The sequence below is a fragment of the Dama dama genome, chromosome 1 (assembly GCF_033118175.1).
Source record: "Dama dama isolate Ldn47 chromosome 1, ASM3311817v1, whole genome shotgun sequence".
Taxonomy (NCBI): Eukaryota; Metazoa; Chordata; class Mammalia; order Artiodactyla; family Cervidae; genus Dama; species Dama dama.
This window is the reverse complement of record NC_083681.1, coordinates 76,708,133-76,733,897: the sequence shown is the minus strand read 5'-3', so window position 1 is coordinate 76,733,897 and position 25,765 is coordinate 76,708,133. Positions and strand designations below refer to the sequence as shown.

Below are 25,765 nucleotides of genomic sequence, written 5' to 3'. Positions count from 1 at the left end.
AAATGTCTATCAAGAACACAGTGAAAAAGCAAATTGTAAAATTTGCATTCATGGGATTTGCATTCAATTCCTCATCAATCAAAAGGGATGAACAATTGATGCATGCAACAATATGGATTAATCTTTAAGTCATTATTATGAAAGAAACTAGTGAATGCAGAATTTATACTGTATGATTAAATGTATATAAATATCTAGAGAATGCAAACTAATCTATAGAGACAGAAAGCAAATCAACAGTTGCCAGAGAAAAGGGGTCCAGTAAAGGGCAAGAGGGAAGGCTACAATGAGCACAAGGAAACTCTTTGGAGTGATGGACACTCTCATTATTTTGATCGTGGGGATGGTTTCAGAGGTGTATACATTTGTCAAAACTGAACAAATTGTGCAGTTTAAATATGTTCAATGTATGATATGCCATTAGAAATGTTGAAAGTAACCTAAGATTGAGGATTAGTAACTAAAGAACGAACATAGAGGAGGAGATCTCTCCTCAAAATTGGGAGTCAGCACTGGCGCAATTAAAAATTGGAGCCACGTGCTGTTGTAGCTGCAGCCAGAACCGCCACCGTCAGAGAACAAGCAGGAAGTGCTTTTCTAAAGGCTAAGGTTGGCCAGAGGATATGCAGAGATTGAGTACAGAGAACAAGCTGGATACAGGGTGTCTGTGGTCTGAGGTGTGAATAAACTTTAGAGAAGAAACTAGGAAAACAATAACAACAACTTGGACCTAGACTGGAAGATGTTGACTGGTGAATGCTCAGATAGAGCACCCGTGTTGGAGCCTTGTCGTGGAGGCAGGCACAAGGCCTGGGATGCAAATGTCTGCTCCACTAGTGTCTGATGGTGCAGCAAGGTGATGGCCAGGTTTGTCCTGGGGTTGTGAACTTGCTGAGAAAATGTGTGCTTGGGAACAGTTTTGGGAAGTGGAGAAGGATCCAGAAGGAAACAAAACAAACAAATAATTAGTGACAATAAGGGAACAACAGAGGATGAGATGGTTGGATGGCATCACCAACATGATGGAAATGAGTTTGAGTAAGCTCTGGGAGTTGGTGATGGACAAGGAAGTCTGGTATGCTGCAGTCCATGGGGTACCAAAGAGTTGGACATGACTGAGTGAACTGAACTGTTCAGTCATTCAGTCGTGTCTGACTCTTTGTGACCCCATGAACCACACCACGCCAGGCGGCCCTGTCCATCACCAACTCCCGGAGCACACCCAAACACATGTCCATTGAGTCGGTGATGCCATCCAACCTTCTTATCATCTGTCATCCCCTTCTCCTCCCACCTTCAATCTTTCCCAGCATCAGGGTCTTTTCCAATGAGTCAGCTCTTCGCATCAGGTGGCCAAAGTATTGGAGTTTCAGCTTCAACATCAGTCCTTCCAATGAACACCCAGGACTGATCTCCTTTAGGATGGACTGGTTGGATCTCCTTGTTGTCCAGGGGACTCTCAAGAATCTTCTCCAACACAATTCAAAAGCATCAATTCTTCGGCATTCAGCTTTCTTCATAGTCCAACTCTCACATCCATACATGACTAGTGGAAAAAGCCATAGCCTTGACTAGATGGAACTTTGTTGACAAAGTGATGTCTCTGCTTTTTAATATGCTGTCTAGGTTGGTTATAACATTCCTACCAAGGAGTAAGCGTCTTTTAATTTCATGGTTACAATCACCATCTGCATTGATTTTGGAGCCCAAAAAAGTAAAGTCTGACACTGCTTCCACTGTTGCCCCATCTATTTCCCATGAAGTGATGGGACCAGATGCCACGATCTTAGTTTTCTGAATGTTGAGCTTTAAGCCAACTTTTTCACTCTCCTCTTTCCCTTTCATCAAGAGGGTCTTGTGTTCTTTTTCACTTTCTGCCATAAAGGTGGTGTCATCTGCATGTCTGAGGTCATTGATATTTCTCCCGGCAATCTTGATTCCAGTTTGTGCCTCCTCCAGCCAGCGTTTCTCTTGATGTACTCTGCATATAAGTTAAATAAGCAGGGTGACAATATACAGCCTTGATGTACTCCTTTTCCTAGTTGGAACCAGTCTGTTGTTCCGTGTCCAATTCTAACTGTTGCTTCCTGACCTGCATATAGGTTTCTCAAGTATTCTCATTTCCTTCAGAATTTTCCAGAGTTTGTTGTGATCCACACAGTCAAAGGCTTTGGCATAGTCAATAAAGCAGAAAGAGATGTTTTTCTAGAACTCTCTTGCTTTTTTGATGATCCAGCGGATGTTGACAATTTGATCTCTTGTTCCTCTGCCTTTTCTAAAACCAGCTTGAACATCTGGAAGTTCACGGTTCACGTATTCCTGAAGCCTGGCTTGGAGAATTTTGAGCATCACTTTGCTAGCGTGTGAGATGAGTGCAATTGTGCAGTAGTTTGAGCATTCTCTGGCATTGCCTTTCTTTGGGATTGGAATGAAAACTGACCTTTTCCAGCCTTGTGGCCACTGCTGAGATTTCCACATTTGCTGGCATGTTGAGTGCAGCACTTTCCTGGCATCATCTTCTAGGATTTGAAATAGCTCAACTGGAATTCCATCACCTCCACTAGCTTTGTTCGTAGTGATGCTTCCTAAGGCCCACTTGACATCACATTCCAGGATGTCTGGCTGTAGGTCAGTGATCACACCACTGTGATTATCTGGGTTATGAAGATCTTTGTTGTACAGTTCTTCTGGATATTCTTGCCACCTCTTCTTAATATCTTCTGCTTCTGTTAGGTCCCTACCATTTCTGTCTTTTACTGAGCCCATCTTTGCATGAAATGTTCCCTTGGTATCTCTAATTTTCTTGAAGAGATCTCTAGCCTTTCCCATTCTATTGTTTTCCTCTATTTCTTTGCACTGATCACTGAGGAAGACTTTCTTCTTTCTCTTTGCTATTCTTTGGAACTCTGCATTCAAATGCATATATCTTTCCTTTTCTCCTTCACTTTTGGCTTCTCTTCTTTTCACAGCTATTTGTAAGGCCTCCTCAGACACCCATTTTGCTTTTTTGCATTTCTTTTCCATGGGGATGATCTTAATCCCTGTCTCTTGTACAATGTCATAAACCTCCGTACATAGTTCATCAGGCACTCTATCAAATCTAGTCCCTTAAATCTATTTCTCACTTCCACTGTATAGTTGTAAGGGATTTGATTTAGGTCATACCTGAATGGTATAGTGGTTTTCTCCACTTTCTTCAATTTCTAACTATTTCACCAAACAGAGCTTAATGCTGAAAAATAATGTCTCCTTTATGAACCTGTGGTGGTGTAGTCACTCAGTTGGACCCGACTATTCCAACCCCATTGACTGTTGCCCACCAGGTTCCTCTGTTCATGCAATTTCCCAGGCAAGAATATTTAAGTGGGTTGCCATTTTCTTCTCCAGGGAATCTTGCCAACCCAGGGATTCAAATCTGTCTCCTGCATTGCAAGTGGATTCTTTACTGCTGGGCACCAGAGAAGAGCTTTATGAACTTACATTTTCTTAATTTTCTGCATGTCTGGAGAATATCAGCAATTTGTCTTGTCCCCAAGTTTACATGTGAATGATTATGAGAACTCTCTTTAGCCTCATAGCTCACTATGGGTTAGAGAGATTAACACATATTTCTTCATTTCATCACCTCTGAAATTTATAAAGTGGAAAATTTGAGTTCAAATCATTCTCAAAGCCATAGGACTCTATGATTCCAAGCTCCCATTTACTCTTGCATAAAGTTTTTATTTAACATACAGAGTTCAGTTCAGTTCAGTTCATTTCAGTCACTCAGTTGTGTCCAACTCTTTACAACCCCATGAACTGCAGCACGCCAGGCCTCCCTGTCCATCACCAACTCCCAGAGTCTACCCAAACCCAGGTCCATTCAGTCGGTGATGCCATCCAACCATCTCATCCTCTGTTGCCCCCTTCTCCTTCTGCCCTCAATCCTTCCCAGCATTATCGTCTTTTCAAATGAGTCAGCTCTTCACATCAGGTAGCCAAAGTATTGGAGTTTCAGCTTCAACATCAGTCCTTCCAATGAACACCCAGAACTGATCGAGTAGAAAAAATCAATTATGTTTTTCTTCTGAAAATATCTTTTGGTGCCAAACCCTTCTCATGGCCTTTTTCATCTCTGTGTTTCTCAGAGTGTAGATTAAGGGATTGAACATAGGAGCAATGATGGTATAAAAGAGAGAAAATATTTTGTCCTCAGGGGAAGTGGTAGGGGGTCTGAGGTAGGCAAAGATTGAAGGACCAAAAAATAAGATAACCACAGTGATGTGAGACCCACAGGTAGAGAGGGCTTTGCACCTTCCTTCAGCTGAGTGGTTTCTTAAGGTGAATAATATAATGACATAGGACCCAAACAAGAGAACAAAGGTTATTAAGGCAACCATTCCTGAATTGGCAACCACCAGGACACCAGTGATGTAGGTGTCAGTACAGGCAACTTTCAACAAAGGAAAAATGTCACAGTAGTAGTGGTCAATTTCATTGGGGCCACAGAAGGGCAAACTGACTATCATAGAGAACTGAGAAAAGGCATGGACGGCCCCACCAGCCCAAGCAGCCACGATAAGGAGATCGCATCTTGCCTTGTTCATGATAATCATGTAGTGGAGAGGCTTGCAGATGGCAACACAGCGGTCAAAGGCCATAACTGTAAGGACAAAGACCTCGATGATGCCAAAAAAGTGCATGGTGAAGACCTGCAGCATGCAGTTGCCGTAAGAGATGGTTTTCCTTCCCAGGAGCAGGTCACTGATCAGTTTGGGTGTCACACAAGAGGTATAGCAGATGTCCATGGAGGATAAGTGGTTGAGGAGATAGTACATTGGTTGGTGAAAAAGGACACTGCATCGGATGGAGACAAGGATCAGAAGGTTTCCCACCAAGATGGCAACATAACAGAATAAGAAGAACACAAAGCAAAACATCTGTATTTTCTGGTCAGAGGAAAGCCCCATAAAAATGAATTCCGATACATTCCTCTGATTTTCCATAAGGTGAGTTTAATATGTATTATGCAAAAAATTGTTGAGTACCTGAAAGAAAAATCAGCACATGCATTTGGATGAAACACTTACAGTAAAACAATAGCAATTTACTATAAAATTATAACCATTAACATATCATTGAAGCAGATTCATAAGGTATTTACTGTACTTGTTATGGGAAATCATAGACTTTTTTTTGCCCCATAGCTTCCTTTTGTTTCAAAATCTTCTATCCTATTGATGGAATTAAATATGTATTCTCTCAGTATTCCTCAGTTTTTAAATTTAATGATTAACATATCACTATTTCCTAAAGGGGAAGGGAAAATTATGGAGAAGGGAATGGCTACCCATTGCTGTATTCTTCCCTAGAGAATCTCACGGGCAGAGGAGCCTGGCAGGCTGCAGTCCATAGGGTCACACAGAGTCGGACACAACTGAAACGATTAAGGAGCAACAGCATAATATTTTGGGGGAAAATGAATATTTATTTACTCATTTCTGGGTATGTGACATATTGATATATTAAATACGTGTTTTTTTGTACATGATACAGTTTTCATTTTATATAATGTTTCTTTCTCCAACAGGATATTGACTACCCCCTGCATTTTCTTCATGCCTAAGTGCAAGAAATATAAACAAATTTATGACCTATTTTTCTGAATTTCGAAATGCTTGAGTGGACAATTTATTTGCAAAACAGCTGATTTCTTTGCCACTAGTGAAAGAAACATAATCTTATAAGTCAAATAAGTCTTATAAGTCAAATCAATCTTATAAGTTAAATAACTAGAATACATGATCACAGACACTGGAAAGCTGTCAATGACTGAGAGCCTAAAAATAACTGTAAAATATATGCACCTTTTCTATTTAACCTTTAAGGGTTAAAGTCACTGCTTTTGTAGTAAACTGTACATTTGTTAAAATTAGTGGTTTAATAAGTAAAGAAAAAAGAAAATTGCTTGTAATTACACAGGTATGTTTAACTCCTGCACCTTTTATGTGTTTTATATATTTATATTTTACTGTTTAATCACTGAAATTCAGTAAAAGATGATGTTATAAAATGATAAAGCATAAGTTATGGTCAGTAAGTGTTTGACTGTTATGTGTTGAATGAATGAGGGATTGATTCATGAATCTGCTTGTGTCATATTTCTGCATAATTTTTAAGACATACAGTATACAGGAGTGGAAAAATATGCACTACATACAGGGGAACTCATCTAAATGCTGCTCTCCACCCTGGTAAATCCAGAAGGTCTTCCTACCTTACTCCTAGATCAGGTGTGAAGACCATACCCAGCCATCACAGAGATGTTTTTAAAATATAAATTTTGTTTTTGTTGTAGAGTTATGTAGAAATTAACAAATTCATCATTAACCACATTGTGTAGCTATATTACTGGTAATACTTAAAGTGATTTTAACTAGCAAATAGATAAGACAATAAAACACATTTGGTACCATTTTAGTTTAATCTATTTGATTCCATGAGGCAGGAGTTTTTGATTTGGTCATATTATATCCTTAAGTCTCTCCTTGCTAATCTCCATTTTTAACAGAATGACAGCAGATTTCCTCAGATTTTCCACTGATGATAGTAGTTAAATAGCACGTATTCATGCTGTGTGGTTCGTTTAAAAAATGTCACAATTATAGTCATAAGATATCTCTATTATACAGCAATAAAATAAAAACTTACATTTTTAATAAATTTAAGTGCATTCATATAAAGAGAACTATTAAATAAGAAGGAGTCTAGTTATTAGAATGACTTAATCATGGGAACATGATCCCTTTGTTCCATTACAAAAGAATCTGATAAAAAGTAGCTGAATCAATTTCCCAAATCAGAAAGCTAATAAACAGTAGCTCATAGAAATAATCTGGTTTACATTTAGACTGCTGATGCCTCTTCTGGATGGAAACAGAGCAGACCAGGAATCATGAGGGACAGCAGGGGTGGAATCATTTGAATCTATATTTCAAATTCTTTGCAATATAGATTACAGGCAATATGCTAGGTCATTCTAAAAATACATCTATGGAGTTACAAGAATTAAGATGTAGATTAGCATTTATGATTTCAAGCCCATTTGCAACATCTTTGCCTACAATTTGACCACAGTAGTTTTCAGTGTCCCAGTTTGTACAGTTAAAGGATTAGCTATTTACTGTTGATTGAATGTTGTTAAGGAAATTATGGTGAATGATCAATTAAGTATTTCTACAGACACTGGCAATAACAAAATTAATCTAATAAATAAATTGAGGGGATAAAACTATAGTCATGGAAAAATTAACCTTTCTTTGACTGAAGAAAAATTTTCAAAACATTAAACTCATATATTACATTTATTCAAGTATAAATAGTTTTCAAGAAAGACAACAGCAAAAGAATTAGAAAAGCTGAGGAGTGTAAAATAAAGAGGAGAACTAATCACATTGATTCAAACTCCATATATAATAAATTCCATCAAGATTGTTAACACACACATTTGCCATTAGATGAAATAGTAGATCCTTACACCTGGCCAATTTATTACCCAATTTTTCAATATTTGGGTTTGAATAAATGTTACCATTGTGTCAAATATTTATTTCTGAATTAGTGGAAGACAAACAACTTTCATCCTGCATAAGCTTAGACACTACCAAGTTTACTCTCCAAAATTATTTTAAATATTTTGCTTTCCATAAAATTGTTACTAAGAATTTATAACAAGAACAAAGTATACTCTTTTGAGATTCTTTGGGAAGGATGTTTAATCTGTCTAAACTTCAGAATCCTTATATGTGCAATTGCAATATTGATACATTCTTAAAGAAAATATTGAGAAATGCATAAAATTATAATGTGAAGCTTCCTAGTATGGTACCTAGTACATAACAACTAGACAGGATTCCTTTCCCTACCGTTAACTTACCTTCATCAATTTCAATCAGTCTAATTTATTTTAGGAAAATCATCATTTGATCTCTGTAGATTAGACGTTCAAAAGCCATAGACAACCTAAACATTTCAAAATTCTAATGTTATTTCCCCTACTCCAATTCAGCCTGCAATATACAATTAAGGCTAAACATCACCAAAGCATGTACTCTTATCGCTATACCACAATTAAATGTATAACCTTACAATAACAGTTAAGGAGAACAAAAGGCAAATAGCATGCCGATAGCCTAATACAAACAAAAACATCAGGGCAATTTTGAGTTGCCGTCAGGTTAGTTTCCAGCTCTTCAGGAAAATATCTGCTTGGTACATTCTCCACTTTTGGTAAGCACTGTACTAACCTTTTTCAATCGTATAAACCTGAAATGAAATGGGAGACTACAAATCCATGATGCAAACAAAGCTACATTAATTCTCTGCAAATATCTTCAGGATTGTTTTTCTAGGCGAAGCTCTGTTGTTTTGCAAGGGAAAACAAGAGTTAGGTACCCCTGAAGTCATCCTGAACTCACAGAGAAGTGTGAATTCTTTCCACAGGGATGTGATCTGGTCTTTTGATTACAGATATAATTTCTTTACACCTGCTCTGAATTGCAAGTAAGCCAGAGACATTTTTGTATACCTGCTAAAACAATGTGCACATGCATTCCGTAGGAGTCATCTGTTTTACGCTTGTGCCTAGAGGAAATGATATCCGGAAGTGCCAAATACAAACAGGGCATTATAAGAATTCATTCTTTGAATGCTAGGGGCATTTGTTTTCCCAAAAGTGTTTCTAAAGCAGTCTTGCTATAATCACTAACCACTTGTCCAAGGTTATATTCCTGAGGCCTCCTGGGAATTTTCAGTCTGTAAATTTGCTTTTCACTTTGCTTTAGCAGGGCTCTGGGCACTGGGTCTCCAGAGGGCAGCATTCTTATTCAGACCTGAGGAAGGTCAGGAAATTCTGCCATCTCTAGCTAATGCTCTTGCTTGAAAAGCAGGAGGGACAACACATGAAAAGATGCTCAACATCACTCATTATCACAGAAATGCAAATCAAAACCACAATGAGGTACCATTACATGCCAGTCAGGATGGCTGCCAACCAAAAGTCTACAAGCAATAAATGCTGGAGAGGGTGTGGAGAAAAGGGAACCCTCTTACACTGTTGGTGGGAATGCAAACTAATACAGCCACTATGGAGAACAGTGTGGAGATTTCTTAAAAAACTGGAAATAGAACTGCCATATGACCCAACAATCTCACTCCTGGGCATACACACTGAGGAAACCAGATCTGAAAGAGACACGTGCACCCCAATGTTCATCGCAGCACTGTTTATAATAGCCAGGACATGGAAGCAACCTAGGTGCCCATCAGCAGATGAATGGATAAAGAAGCTGTGGTACATATACACCATGGAATATTACTAAGCCATTAAAAAGAATTCATTTGAATCAGTTCTAATGAGATGGATGAAACTGGAGCCCATTATACAGAGTGAAGTAAGCCAGAAAGATAAAGAACATTATAGCATACTAACACATATATATGGAATTTAGAAAGATGGTAACAATAACCCTATATGCAAAACAGAAAAAGAGACACAGATGCACAGAACAGACTTATGGACTCTGTGGGAGAAGGTGAGGGTGGGATGTTTCGAGAGGACAGCATCGAAACATGTATATTATCTATAGTGAAACAGATCACCAACCCAGGTTGGATGCATGAGACAAGTGCTCGGGCCTGGTGCACCGGGAAGACCCAGAGGGATCAGGTAGAGAGGGAGGGGGGAGGGGGGATCGGGATGGGGAATACATGTAAATCCATGGCTGATTCATGTCAATGTATGACAAAAACCACTACAATATTGTAAAGTAATTAGCCTCCAACTAATAAAAAAATAAATGGGAAAAAAAGAAAAGAAAAGAAAAGCAGGAGGAGGACTTAGTAGCCCTGAGGAAGCGTGAGGTTTCTTTGGAGGAGGTCTCTACTTCTTGAGAGGGGAACAAAGAGAATCAAAGCGAAACATACAGAGTTCGAATAATTGTCAGGAACAAAGCAAATGGATACAGGAGTCACTTACTGAAAATACTGACCAGCTGGCACTCTATTCCTCTCAGTCCCAGGTTATTCACTTCCACATTTATTTCCATTTCTCAAATGGGAGATTGGGTTTTGCAAAGAAAAGGAAGAGAAAATAACCAAACCAAATTAACTTTCTTTTCCATTCCTTTTGGCAAAAGGGAAAAGATACAACTGTGAATCATCAGTTGGGAGTCAATATTACAGGTTATTACAATATATTGGATATAATTGCCTGGGCTATAGTGAATCCTTACCGCTTCTCAGTTTTACATGTAGGGGTTTGTATCTGTTAACTCCATACTCCTAATCTGTCCTTCCTCCCCTTTTGTTCCCCTTTGATAATCATGGGTTTGACTTCTACTTCTGTGAGTCTGCTTGTGTTTCGTATATGATTCATTTGTATTGTTTTTTAGATTCCACATGTAAGTGATATCATATCGTATTTGTCTTTGTCTGACTTATTTCACTAAGCATAGTACTCTCTAGGACCATTGGCATTGCTGCAAAAGGCAATATTTCATTCTTTCAAAATTATCATCAATCTGGAAAATTTTCAGTAAACGGCACTTTAATTTTTTTTCTTATTGTTATCCAAACCCTAGAGTTTGATAAATATTGGTTTTTCAATTTTGTTTTACTTCATTGATAATGAATATTAATATCTTTTTGATATTCTCTATCTTTTTGTCTCTCTAATTCTGTGTTCTGGTAATTTGTTAATAACTGCAATTCTATTTACTGTTTCTTTCTTAAGATAAATTTCTTAAGATATTTACTGTTTCTTTCTTTCTTTTTTGTTTTATCCATCAAATTTCAAATTAAAATACTATTTTTTATTTAATTTTTTAAACAATTTTGAGATTCATATATCATGCTTTGAAAATTATTATTTTTATAATAATAAATATTTTTACATTATATTTTTGTCCAATGACCTCAATAAAGGAAGTCATTGTGTGACATACTCTGCAGTATCTATTTTCAATATAATTTTCCCCTATATTTAGGGCTATTTTTTTAATGTGGTCATCACCTTTTGGAAAAATTTAAATATTTTCTCTCTTAGTTTGATTTTGAATTCAAGAATGTTTATCTCATTTGTGCTATAATAGAAGTTCCTGGAAAGTTGTAATTGTCTATATTTTGTGTTTGTGTGCATTGCAAACCAGCATTCGCACTTGTTGTTGTTCAGTTGCTCAATCATGTTCAGCTCTTTGCGGCCCCATGGACTGCTTCCCTGTCCTTCACTAACTCCTGGGGCTTGCTCAAACTCTGTCCCTTGAGTCCATGATGCCATACAGTCATCTCATCCTCTGTTGTCCCCTTCTCCTCCCGCCTTCAATCTTTCCCAGCATCAGGGTCTTTTCCCGTGAGCTGGCTCTCTGCAGCAGGCGGCCAAAGTATTGGCGCTTCAGCTTCAGCATCAGTCCTTCCAATGGATGTTCAAGATTGCTTTCCTTTAGGATTGACTGGTTTGACCCCTTGCAGTCCAAGGATCTCTCATGTTCTCCAACACCAGTTTGAAGGCATCAATCTTTGGCTCTCAGCCTTTTTTACTGTCCAGTTCTCACACCTGTACATGACTACTGGAAAACCAACACTTTGAACATACAGACCTTTCTTGGCAAAGTAATGTCTCTGCTTTTTAATACAGTGTAGATTTGTCATTGCTTTTCTTTCAGGGAGCAAGTGTCTTTTAATTTCATGGCTGTAGTCGCCATTCACAGTGATTTTGGAGCCCAAGAAAATAAAGTCTGTCACAATTTCCATTGTTTCCTCATTTATTTGCCATGAAGTGATGAGACTGGATGCCATGATCTTTGTTTTTTGTGTGTTGAGTTTTAAGCCAACTTTTTCACTCTCCTTCTCCACCTTTATCAAGAGGCTTTTTAATTCCTCTTTGCTTTCTGCTTTAAGGGTGGCATCATCTGCATATACCTACTTTACCTGAAACCACTGCCCCTATTTAGAGGTCACTGAAATACATTTTTTCTTTTTACTCAGAATCTAAATAAATAATTTTCCAGCTTTACTTATGATAAGCAACTCCATATCCTCTAGTAAATATCTTATTTGTAATATTTCCCAGTGATGATTACCTAAACGTTAATCTTGTAAACATTACCTGACATTCTATTCTGCAAATTTTTCCTAAGCTCCATTGTCCAAGCTTTCTTTCTAACAGTCTTATCCTTTGTATCTGTGATTGACAGTTTGATTTGCATTGATTAATATACCCCAGACCCCAGTGATGAATTCTAAAAGTGTCAGAAGTTTCACATATTTCTAAACCTTTTATTTCATCCACCCTAATGTCTTTCTAGTGACATTTTAAAATTTAATATATTTTAGTTTATGTCAGTAACATATTAGCAAAGATTACTAATACAAGGGTGCACCACTATCTTAAAATTTTAAGTATTAAAATTTACCATGTAAAACATATTGAAAAGAAACAACAGAAGACATATATACACCAAAATACATTCCAAAGTGTTTAAAGCAGTGCTACTCTCAATAGCTCTAAGCAAGAAATGACCCAAATGCCTAGCACCAAAAGAATGGATAAATTAATGGTCACATATTCATGCAATGAGATGCTGTAGATCAATGAAAGCCATCAGAGAAGTTGATGCTTGATGAATGAGTATTACAAACACAATAATAGAAAAATGGACACAAGTGTATGATCTCTATTGCTATCTTTCTATAGAATACAAAAAGGATATAAATTGATTTTAAAGATAAAGATGGTGATTTTGTGGGGAAATTGTGATTATACAGGGGTACGGGGTGGAGTTTTGGTATATTAATTTCTGACTCAATCTGGCTGCTGATTACACGGCGTTGCTCAGTTTTTGACCGTTCAAGAACTACACGTGAGTGACGCTCATGTATAGTCCAATAAAAGTTTGAAAACAGAAGGTAATATCTTATTCAGTTTCTCAGCATTTTAAGGCATAAAAAGTGCATGATTTATTTTATCTTTTTTCAATAGGATGCTAAATATGTGATGCAACTTTTTGTTTTTAGCGCATACTCTGGCTATTTTGCATAAACATAGTCTTAATTGTTAAGACAGATGAAGGAGGGTGAGAATAAGGATAATGCTTAAAATTATGTTAAGGTGCCAGTGTAGAAACATAGAACAACAGACAGGATATGCTTTTTTTTTTTTTTTTTTTTTTTTTCACTTATCTCTCCAAGCAGAGGTGATGAGAATGGATCTTATTCCCAGCCGCGATCTCACGGAACCTTGTCATGAAACGCAGAAAAGCTTCAGAAAAGTTACTTTCTTTCCAGAAGTACATGACGATACCAAACTTTCCTCAAGGCATTCTTCATCTCCGTGTTTCTCAACGTGTAGATCAGAGGGTTGAACATCGGGGCAATGATAGTGTGAAAAAGAGCAAACATTTTATCTTCTGGGAAAGTTGTGGCTGGTCTGATGTAAATGAATGACGCAGGTGCAAAAAACAGGACTACAACGGTGATATGAGACCTGCAAGTGGAGGGAGCTTTGCTGCGGCTCTCCACGGAACATGCCCTGATGCCGAACAATATAAAAAGGAAGACAGCATCAAGACAGCAAAGGTCACCAAAACAACTAGGCCCGCATTAGCAATAACTAAGAAACCTATCACGCGTGTATTCGAGCAGGCCAGTTTCAGCAAAGGATACACGCCACAGAAGTAGTGATCTGTCTCAGTGGGGCCACAGAAGGGTAAGAAGACGGTGAGAAGGAACTGGCTGGCAGAGTGTGTAAGTCCCCCAGTAGAGCAGGCGATGATGAGGGCATTACACCTCTGCCTGCTCATGACGACGGCGTAGTGCAGGGGCTTGCAGATGGCCACGGGGCGGTCATAGGCCATCCCTGTGAGGATAAAGATCTCAGTGCCTCCAAAGAAGTGCACGGTAAAGAGCTGTGCCATACAGTTCCTGTAGGAAATGGTCTTCCTTTCTGCCAGTAGGTCAGTTATTAGCTTGGGTGTCACTGTCGATGTGTAGCAAAGGTCAGAGACTGAGAGGTAATTAAGGAAAAAATACATGGGCTGCTCAATGAGCTGACTGCAGGTGATAGAAATCATGATGAGCGCATTTCCTATCCAAATAGCAATGTAGCAAAATAAGAATAAGAGGAAGCAAAGGATTTCAGTGTTCTTGTTTTTGGAAAGTCCCAAAAGAATAAATACAGTGACATTATTGCATTTTTCCATGGTTAGTGTAGGTGGAACACATAAATTACCTGAAATGATATAATTCATGAACCAATGTTTAGAAATGCTTATTGAGAAGAGTAATGATCCTATGATTTTAAAGACACTAATTATTAATAGGTTTAATAGGACTCATTTAAATGTCTCTGAATAAAAATCAGGTACTCAAAATACTTTTTACTAAGAATCTGTGTTAATATATACTGACTGATTTCTGCTAATTCTTCCATCGAATTGTGATCAGCATTGGTGTCAGTCAACATGAATGTCTTATCAATCCACAATAGAGTTTTGAATGCTTCTGAAAAGATGACAGTGGTTGGTTAACAATGTGCTCCATCAAAAACTTATAAGAAATAATGAAAATAAACTAGGATAAATTATTTTCAGATGTCTTCATGGTGTCTGTATTTTCATACTATATATTTTCGTAATCAACCTCATACTTGGCTTCTTGATCAATTTCTGTTTAATTGTCTGGTTCAATTCTCCCTATGATTGATTAAGTTAACATTGTTACCTACATGGTGAACAATTGCATTGTAATAGAGATAGAATTTTAAAAGAAATAAAATTTGTTCCCATAGCAGAATTTTAAGAGCTTCTGCTAAATTAAAATTAAACTAATTTAGGAATTTGTTTAAAGAAAAATTTATTGAGAAGTAGCTTCTGCTCAGTCCCCAAATCAGACCATGGTATATTAGCCAGTAAGTAGAAAGACTGTTCATTTCAATTTGAATAAAATAATAATGTTGAATATACTACTGGCTTGAAGCATTCACTATATACTTCAAATATGTTATCACGACAAAAATATATTAAAACATTTACATAATTTTAAATCTCTATCTAAAGGAAAATTAGGAATACGCTCAGAAAAGTCCATTCATCAATTTGCATTTATTAGGAGTTTACTAAAAATTTTCCTTGAAGGTTAGCTATCTTTTTATCCAGAAGGCTACAGCTATGCTTAATTTCTTACCTGGCATTCTTCCTTGATTCATTTTCTTCATTGACATAGGACTACTATGATTAACTTAACATATTTTAATGTCTTTAAAAATAAAGATTACAATATAATCATTCATTATATTTTGGGGGTACCCTCTTTATATATCTTAATTAAGCCACTAAATTCAGACATAAATTTTGCAAGGTAGCTGATATATTTAACTTTTTCTTTTTTTTTAACCCAAGAAAAATATTCTTTAGAGTTCAGATTGACTCTGGGATGATTTTGATCACAAGCGAGAAAGAGTTTTTAAAAAGCATGAAATAGTGTACACATGGCAAGATGATTGTGTTAAAATAAATGTACACAAAAATAAATTATCTTCAGAGGCTATTTGTATATAATAACATATCTAGTATTCAACAAACTAGGGTTTATAGCTTAACTTTTCTGACTCCCTTGCCTGTTTCACAACGTTTCAGAAAGGAAAACCAAAAAAAAAAAAAAAGCAAAGCAACAAGAAAGATTTAACATTAACCCCACTTTACCCAACTCTGAAGTTTGCATAGATTTCTTAAACCTTCTAGATAAATCTATGATACCTCCTGAATCAATCATTGTTCCCTTCTAGTCACAAAAACTTAAATTTAAAAAATGTGTAAATGGAAACACAGAACGTAGTTGGGCTAAAGTCTCTATGAGAAACCACAAACCAAGTCAGCTCCGAATTGCCATAAATAAGCCACTCAAAAATGTAACAAGCATACAGTTCATCTACTGTAGGAAGCAATTTCATATTTTCTCAAGTGTGAGCACTAACAGTGCATCTCAACTCTTAACCATGTAAAATAATAGGCAGGAGAAATATATTTAGGAGCATGTCCTAACATTGCCACTTCTTATTATCTGTGAACTTGAAAACTCCTGGCTCTGTGAAATGAAGAAATTAGCTTCATTGTTCTAATAGCCCTTTCTGCTATTATGTCTTTTTCAGAATAAAAATTAGCTGAATATTGTTTAATGTTTTACTGACCTTCTCCCTTGAGTTATAACAATGTGTCCTCTTTTTTTATATGCAGTCATCCTGCAGTATTATATTATGACTTTGATCTTATTTTTCCAGAATCTGTTATTCCACCCTCAGTTTACTCCCAGATCCTCCTTGAATTTCCTGGTCCCTTAATCAAAAAATTTCCTAGGCTATAAAATTCACAGTAAAGCCTATTTTAAAAGCAACAGCTAATTAATATTTTCTTAACCCAGTAATTAAAAATACATTGCAAGAAATACCACATATTTATGGAAGCTCCTGGCAAGGAAGAAAAAGACACAATTTACTCACATATTTTCCTCTGCACTTATTTTGAATCTATTCTTCTTGTATAGTTTCTGTCCTGTCTTCATTGAAATGATAGTCATCCTTTAACTCCTCAGGTGATTTCCTTTCAAGTTTCTGACTTGAATGCCACTGCTGAGTTTCACTTTCTAATTTTCCCCCATCTGTAAATAAATAGTACAACATTTACATAATTTTAGTAACTACTGTCCCCTACAACACCATCAAATCAAATAAATGATGGGGGTTTATTCCACAGAAAAAAGCTTGAGGATAAGAAGAGTATTCCGTTATCCAAAGCTAGTCAAATGGAGTTTTACAGACTCTGCATTTCTATTACCACATCATTCCTGAGGGGTTTAGGCACAAAACTCTGTAAAGTTTTACGTAAACTTTATATCCGAAAGGTACATGTATTTCTTCCCAAAAGGTTGCTTACTTAGTTCGAGTTAATTATGTACATTGGGTTTCCCAGGTGGCTCAGTGGTAAAGAATCCCCCTGCCAATGCAGAAGATGTGGGTTTGATCTCTGGGTCAGGAAGATCCCCTGGAGAAGGAAATGGCAACCCACTCCAGTATTCTTGCCTGGAAATCCCATGGAAAGAGGAGGTTAACAGGCTACAGTCCATGGGGTCGCAAAGATTCAGACATGGCTTAGAGACTAAACAGCAACAAGAATTATGTGTATGTTCCAAAATAATCCACTCACCTTTGTCCTTTTAGATCTAAGTTATCAGAGCAGCTCTAGAAGTGGACTATAAATGCCCTGCAAAAAGAGGCAACCCTGCAGCATCTCAGCATCCCTTGATGACTGAGATCTGCTATTTATGCAATTTGAGTTTCTTTTCTCCTTGCTATTATCTGAGGAAATCTGTAGTCAGTCCTTTTGTTAAGAAATAATTTTCATCCATCCTCATGTAATGTTTTCATCTTTGTCTCCAAGAGGGCAAAATGAATGTTCTTTAATGTACTTCCAGGTAAGATGAATTTTTCCAGAAAATTACAGATATATAGAACTTTCTTTCATATCTTTCTAGGTTTACAAAAAACTTACCAGACTAATTTGTCAACAGTGGAGTCAAGCATTGTGTAATTTTGCTCTCATAATTTTTCAACAGCTTTTCCTCTTTTCACGTCTATATTCAAAACTAACGGTTGCTTCTGCCCTGCTCTGTGAGCCTCCTTAATAATAGCAAATATTTACTATCTGTAAGGTCTGAGCCAATTGATGGGGTTTAGCTTATTGGTCTTTGTATCAACCCTAAGGGATAGATAACTCTTATCAGCTCCATTGCACAGATGAAGAAACTGGAGTTTAGAAAAGTAGGTCAAGAAGTGATTCTCAAGAAATAGAAGTTACAATAGTCTTTGATGATGAATACAGAAAGCACTAAACCTAACTTCCCTCTTATTTTTTTTTCTTTTTTCATTATAGTATTTGTTTTAATAGAGTAGTGACTTAATTACTATAACCCAGATGATTTTTAGGCATGTAACCCTGATCACATCATCTCAAAATTCAACAAAATAAACTACATTTTCAATTCAATTTTTTAAGTAGAATTGGTGTTTGATTAGTAGCTATTTTTAATCTAGAAGTCTCATTTATGTCACTTTATAAAACAGTACCAGTGGAGTAATTAATCTGTGAAATAATTTATTGTTCTCTGATTCCACATATATCTCATCTAGCTGTCCTTCCTCCCACCTTTGTTGTTGTTGTTGTTAAGATGTGGTTAGAATGTTTAACACTAAGCTCTTCTTACGGCATTTTTCATCTTTACATCCCTCAGCATATAGATTAAGAGATTGAACATAGGAGCAATAATGATGTAGAGAGAGAAGAATACTAAATGAAACGTGGTATGCTGGACTGAATTGTGGAATATAAAGAAAATGTAAATGTAATTGCTACATCAAAGAGATATATGATTCCCATTTTCACTGCAGCATTATTCACAATAACCACAACACGGAAACTGCCTAAGAAAATGTGATATATGCATATATGTGTTTATGCATATACAAAAGAAACAAATCTTGCCACTTTAATAACACAGATGGAACTCGAGAGCATTATAATAAATGAAGTAAGACAGACACAAAAGGAAAAATACCATATAATCGTACTTATATGTGAAATCTTAAAAAAAGGAAAAGCAAGCAAACCTGAATTCATAGATTCAGAGAAAAGATTGCTGGTTGCCAGAGGTGGGTTGAAGGGGCATGACAAAATGGGTGAAGAGAGGCAAAAGGTCCAAAGTTGCAGTTATCAAATTTATTTATAACATAGATAAATCCTTCCTGGATATGTGGAGATATATATATATATATATATATATATATATATATATATATATATAAACTAAAAATTATGTAGTTATATGTCAATATGCTTCAATTTGAAAAATGCTGTCAACCTATTACTCCTGACAGCCGGTACAAGAAGTACTAAGTAATTTCTGTGAAATATTCTGGTAAAGTCTCAAGTCTCATTTAGGTATTTGTGTTTAGATTTGTATCAAAAAATGTTTTTAGTGCTAGGTCAATAGTGTTTGAAATAAGAATTCTGATCACTAATAATGCTCTATAACTAGAAATTCATACTATTAAGGGAATATGATAATGAAAACAAATATTTACCTTTTAAAGATGCCAGCAAAGGTCCATCTAGTCAAAGCTATGGTTTTTCCAGTAGTCATGTATGGATGTAAGAGTTGGACCATAAAGAAAGTTGAGCACTGAAGAACTGATGCTTTTGAACTGTGGTGTTGAAGACTCTTGAGAGTCCCTTAGACCTCAAGGAGATCCAACCAGTCCATTCTAAAGGAGATCAGTCCTGAATATTCATTGGAAGGACTGGTACTGAAGCTGAAACTCCCATACTTTGGCCACCTGATGCGAAGAACTGACTCATGTGAAAAGACCCTGATGCTGGGAAAGATTGAAGGGGGGAGGAGAAGGGGATGACAAAGGATGAGATGTTTGGATGGCATCACCGACTCAATGAACATGAGTTTGAGCAAACTCTGGGAGTTGGTGATGGACAAGGAGGCCTGGCATGCTGGGCTTTGCGTCCATGGGGTCGCAAAGAGTCTGACATGACTGAGGGTGTGAACTGAACTGAACTGATAGTCCTTTGAAATGAATCTATTAATTAACTCAACTTCTATTTCACTTTTACTGACAGTTTTGTTTGGTTCTGTTCAGCTAAGTAAACATCATAGAACATGACTAAAATTAAATTTGGCGATTTAAAAAAAAATAACAACACAATTTTCCTAGTGATACAGTGGATAGGAATCTGCCTGCCAAGGCAGGGTACCTGGGTTCAGTCCTTGGTCTAGGAAGATTTCACATGCCGCAGAGCAACCAAAGTCCCTGTTCTATTACTACTGAGCCCACAAGCTCCAGAGCCAGGGCTATGCAGCCAGAGAAGCGACCACAATCAGAAGCCTGTGCCCCCAGCAAAGAGCGGCTGTACTTACTGCAACTGGAGAAAGCCAGGGTGCAGCTGGAAGACCCAGGACAGCAAAGCATACAAAACACTGAAAATTTAAACATACAGTAATAACATCAATAACACTTTCCTTAACATTCTTGGTTTTGAGATAGTTTATTTTTCTCTGGTCGTTGTTGCTGTCCACACTGCCACTTTTTCAGGAATCTTTGTTCTCTGACCAGTGATTGAACCCAGGGACCCAACAGTGAAAATGCCGAGTATTAACCACTGGACTGCCAGTTTTGCCAGTTGTTTAATCTCTAAGTCATGTTGGACTCTGTAACCCCATGGACTGTAGCCCACCAGGCTCCTCTGTCCATGAAATTTCCTAGGTAAGATTACTGGAGTGGGTTGCTCTTTCCTTCTCTAGGGATTCTTCCCAACCAACCCAGAGACTGAATCTGCGTTTCCTGCTTTGGCAGGCGGATTCTCTACCAGTGAGCCACCAGGGAATTCCCAAATCTGGAGATAATTTGATTCTTTATTAGAAATTCTTGGGATGGTAACTTGTGCAGTTCCTCTCTGCTCTAAAAACAATACTTAATTTTACCTTTGTTATCATTTTTTCCATCGTTTATAACTCCTTGTGGGCTTCCCAAGTGCTGTCAGTGATAAACGACCCACTTGTCAGTGCAGGAGATGTAAGAGACACAAGGTGATCCCTGAGTTGGTAAGTCCCCTGGAGGATGGCATGGAAACCCATTCCACTATTCTTGCCTGGAGAATCCCATGGACAGAGGAGCCTGTTGGGCTATAGTCTGTAGGGTCGCAAAGAGTTAAGCAACTAGGCACACACATGCATATTTCCTTATATAGCATCTTTAGAATGATTGTGACTCTTGCAATTTTTAATTTTTACACAATTTTAAAGGTTACTTTCATTTACAAAGTCATGGGTATATTTTCCATGTTTTACAATACATCCTTTAACCTATCTTGCATTCAAAAGTTTACACATTCCATTCCCCCACCCCTATTTTGCCATCCCCCCCCAATGGTAACTATTAGTTTTTTCTCTATATCTGTGAGTCTACTTCCTTTATGCTATATTCAGTAATTTGTCATAGCTTTTAGATTTCACATTTAGGAGATATCATAGAGTATTTATCTTTCTCTGTCTGATTTATTTCACTTAGCATAACGCTCTCCAAGTCAATCCATGTTCCTGAAAGTGGTAATATGCATCATTCTTTTTTTGACTGAGTGGTATTCCTCTGTGTGTGTGTGTGTGTGTGTGTGTGTGTGTGTGCGTGCACGCACCATGTCTTCTGTATCAATTCATCTGGTAATGGACACTTAGCTTACTTCCCTGGCAATTATAATAATGCTGCTATTGAACATTGCTGTTGTTGTTGTTCGGTTGCTAAGTCGTGTCCAACTGTTTGCAACTGTGTGAAATTCAGCACACCAGGCTTTCCTGTCCTTCACTGTCTCCCAGAGTTTGCTCAAATTCATGTCCATTGAGTCAGTGATGCCATCCAACCACCTTATCCTCTATCATCCACTTCTACTCCTGCCTTTAATCTTTCCCAGTATTAGGGTCTTTTCCAATGAGTTGGCTCTTCAAATCACATAGCCAAAGTATCAGTGCTTCAGCATCAGTCCTTCCAATGAATATTCAGGGTTGATTTCATTTATAATTGACTGGTTTGATCTCCTTGCTGTGCAAGGGACTCAATGAAGGGAATATATTTTTTTTTCAATTAGTATGTGTGACTTCTTAATTATATTTCAATTAGTATGTGTTATTTTATTTTATGGGCTCCCAAATCACTGCAGATTGTGAGTGCAGCCATGAAATTAAAAGACCCTTACTCCTTGGAAGGAAAGTTATGACCAACCTAGATAGCATATTAAAAAGCAGAGATATTACTTTGCCAACAAAGGTCCTTCTAGTCAAGGCTATGGTTTTTCCAGTGGTCATGTATGGATGTGAGAGTTGGACTGTGAAGAAAGTTGAGCACCAAAAAATTGATGCTTTTGAACTGTGGTGTTGGAGAAGACTCTTGAGAGTCCCTTGGACTGCAAGGAGATCCAACCAGTCCATCCTGAAGGAGATCAGTCCTGGGTGTTCATTGGAAGGACTGATGCTAAAGCTGAAACTCCAATACTTTGGCCACCTCATTGGAAGAGTTGACTCATTGGAAAAGATCCTCATGCTGGGAGGGATTGGGAGCAGGAGGAGAAGGGGATGACAGAGGATGAGATGGCTGGATGGCATCTCCAGCTCGATGGACATGAGTTTGGGTGAACTCCGGGACTTGGTGATGGACAGGGAGGCCTGGTGTGCTGCGGTTCATGGGGTCGCAGAGTTAGACACGACTGAGTGACTGAACTGAACTGAACTGAAGCATGCTGAAAGGACTTTCATAAAATTCTCTTCTGGTTTCTCTATAAAATCTTTCTCAGAATTCTTTCTATAGTCTGGTTTCAAGATAAGCTGATGTATCTATTTTGACCAAATGTATATTTTTAACTAATGAATTTTACTTTGTAAAGCAGTTTTAGTTTCATGGCAAAACCATATACCCTTATCCTCACACAAGAACAGCCTCTCCCACAAGACGGGTGTATTTTTTACATTCAAAGGAACCCACATTGACACAACTTCATCACACAAAATTCATAGTTTACATTAGGATTCACTTTAGGTTTTATACAGTTTATGGGTTTTGACATACATCATGACATTAGCTTAGACACAAAGTATATCATGGAAAATGCTGGCCTGGATGAAGCACAAGCTGGAATCAAGATTGCTGGGAGAAATATCAGTAACCTCAGATATGCAGATGACACCACCCGTATGGCAGAAAGCAAAGAGGAACTAAAGAATCTCCTGATGAAGGTGAAAGAGGAGAGTGAAAAAGTTGGCAAAAAATGAAGATCATGGCATCTGGTCCCATCACTTCATGGGAAATAGATTGGGAAACAATGGAAACAGTGACAGACTTTATTTTCTTGGGCTCCAATATCAATGCAGATGGTGGCTGCAGCCATGATATTAAAAGATGCTTACTCCTTGGAGGGAAAGTTATGACCAACCTAGACAGCATATTAAAAAACAGAGACATTGTTTTGCCGACAAAGGTCCATCTAGTCAAGTTTATGGTTTTTCCAGTAGTCATGTATGGGTGTGACAGCTGGACTATAAAGAAAGCTGAGTGCCAAAGAATTGATGCTTTTGAACTGTGGTGTTGGAGAAGACTCTTGAGAGTCCCTTGAACTGCAAGGAGATCCAACCAGTCCATCCTGAAGGAGATCAGTCCTGGGTGTTCATTGCAAGGACTGATGTTGAAGCTGAAACTCCAATACTTTGGCCACCTGATATGAAGAGCTGACTCATTTGAAAAGACCCTGATGCTGGGAGATATTGAGGGCAGGAAAAGGGGACGGCAGAGGGCAGAGGATGAGATGGTTAGATGGCATCACTGACTCAATGGACATGAGTTTGGGTAAACTCTGGAAGTTGGTGATAGACAGGAAGGCCTGGTGTGCTGCGGTTCATGGGGTCACAAAGAGTCAGACATAACTGAGCAACTGAACTGAACTGAATGAATTTAAGTTTCTTGTAGTGTTGAATAGTATTCCATTGTCTGGAAGTACCACATTTTATCTATCCACCTACAGAAGGACATCCTAGTTATCTACAAGATTTGACAATTAACAATAAAGTTGCTATTAATATCCATGTGCTACAAAAATTCACTCACTTGTTTCTTTCTTTGACTTTAATCGCATATTATTTGTCTTTTGCTAGCTTTTTTCCCCCTCATTGTTGCATGACAGATCTTTGAGTACCAACCCAATCATGAGCCAATTATCACTTTAGGCAGTTAAGGGTTAACACCTACATTTTATTATTAATCACTTCTGTAAGTTTTGTGGGAAATGCTTTATATTCTGATCTATAGGTGGAAAACATTGATTGTGGTTTTAATCTTCCTAAATTATTGATTCTTAGTTTGTCTTTACTAGTTTTTACTATTTTTTAATGTGAAGTCAGGTGACCATCTGGAAGCGAGTTAAAAGAGTCTGTTATACTGATCTTTTGTTAATTACTGATTTCTGAATGCTACTAAAATATGCATGTGAATATTCTTTCACAAATCTAAGGATATCATTTTATCTCATATTTCAGTTTTTCTACTGCCATATAATATGAGCCACCATATGGTCTGGCCCATAAGCCCAGAGTTTTTAAAGCAATTATAATTTAAAATATTTTTATCTTAATATTCAAAGGTCAATATAGAATTGTCTTATTTGTTTTGAACCAGTTTTTTTGTTTTTATTTCCTTGCAGGTAACCATGTCTACCCCACCATAATACTCCAAAAAACTGATCAACCTTCCAGCTATTTTGGTATGTGCAAATTAGTAGTGGTTTTGATTTTAAGTTTCTAAACTTCTGTTCTCAATAATTCCATTCACATGATGATAGAATGTAAAATCTATGAGATAGTCTTTTTTTTAAAATTTACATCAGTCTCTTTTCTTTTATAAAATTGCTTACATATAAGCTTCTTCACACACTAATCGTGTGCTTTCTTTGAAGATAACCTTTGACACCAAACTTTCCTCATGGCATTTTTCATCTCAGTATTTCTCAGTGTATAGATTAAAGGATTGAACACAGGGGCGATGACAGTGTGAAATAGTGCAAGTACCATGTCCTCAGGGTAAGTAGTAGGAGGTCTAAGGTAACCAAAGATCGAAGGTCCAAAAAGTAAGAGGACTACTGTGATATGAGACGCACAGGTGGAGAGGGCTTTGCGTCTTCCCTCCGCTGAGTGACTTCTTAAAGTGAATAGTATGATGACATAAGAAACAAATAAGACAGCAAAAGTAACTAAGGAAACCGTTCCTGAGTTGGCAACCAGAAGGACACCAGTGATGGAGGGATCAGCACAAGCAATTTTAAGCATAGGGAAGATCACAAAAACAGTGACCAGTTTCATTAGAACCACAAAAAGGCAACTGGATTATCATAGATAATTGAGGAAAAGAAGGGACAGCCCCACCAGCCCAAGTGGCCAAGACTAGAAGAGTGCATCTTGCTCTGTTCGTGACAATCACATAGTGGAGAGGTTTACAAATGGCAGTGTAGCGACCAAAAGCCATGGCAGGAAGAATGAAGACTCAATGCTGCCAAAAACGCATCACAAAATCTGGAGCGTGCAGTTATCGTGAGAAATGTTTGTTTTCCCCCTAGCAGATCACCAGTTAGTTTGGGTGTAACACTAGAGGTACAGCAGCTGTCTATGAACGATAAGTGACCGAGGAAACAGTGCACTGGTTGGTTAAGAAGAGGACTGCCCGGAATGGACACAAGGGTCAGAGACTCCCTACCAACAGGGTCACAGAGCAGAATGAAAGGAGCACAGAGCAAAATGTTTGCATGTTCTGGTCATGAGAAAGTCCCAAAAGGATGAATCCTGAGACGTCTCTCTGGTGTTCCATATATCTGAGTTTGGTATATATTATATACAAATGAATTAGGTATCCGAAAAAAACAAACAAACAAACATAAATTTGGTGAAAATTAACAATATGAACACAAAATTATAAACTTTACTAAAAACTAGTTTGACATGAATATAATATTCTCAACTTATTGAATTAAGCTGCTTTATTTTATAATTGCTTTTTATTTTATAAATCTACTGTGGAACACTTTTGTAATAATTATTTTACTGAATTTTATTTTTCAGTAATGATTTTAAACATTTAAATAAT

At 37.4% G+C, this 25,765-nt stretch overlaps 1 protein-coding gene and 2 pseudogenes across 1 annotated transcript; all 3 read right to left on the bottom strand.

Annotated features, from left to right (window-relative positions):
* Positions 1 to 4,052: 4,052 nt before the first annotated feature.
* On the bottom strand, positions 4,053 to 4,988 carry LOC133055542 (olfactory receptor 4P4-like). The gene has a single exon (XM_061140716.1). The coding sequence runs from the start codon at positions 4,986 to 4,988 to the stop codon at positions 4,053 to 4,055; it is 936 nt and encodes a 311-aa protein (XP_060996699.1).
* An 8,320-nt stretch (positions 4,989 to 13,308) lies between these two features.
* On the bottom strand, positions 13,309 to 14,237 carry LOC133063500 (olfactory receptor 4P4-like; annotated as a pseudogene).
* Positions 14,238 to 24,561: 10,324 nt separating this feature from the next.
* Positions 24,562 to 25,489, bottom strand: LOC133063444 (olfactory receptor 4P4-like; annotated as a pseudogene).
* Between the last annotated feature and the right edge of the window lie 276 nt (positions 25,490 to 25,765).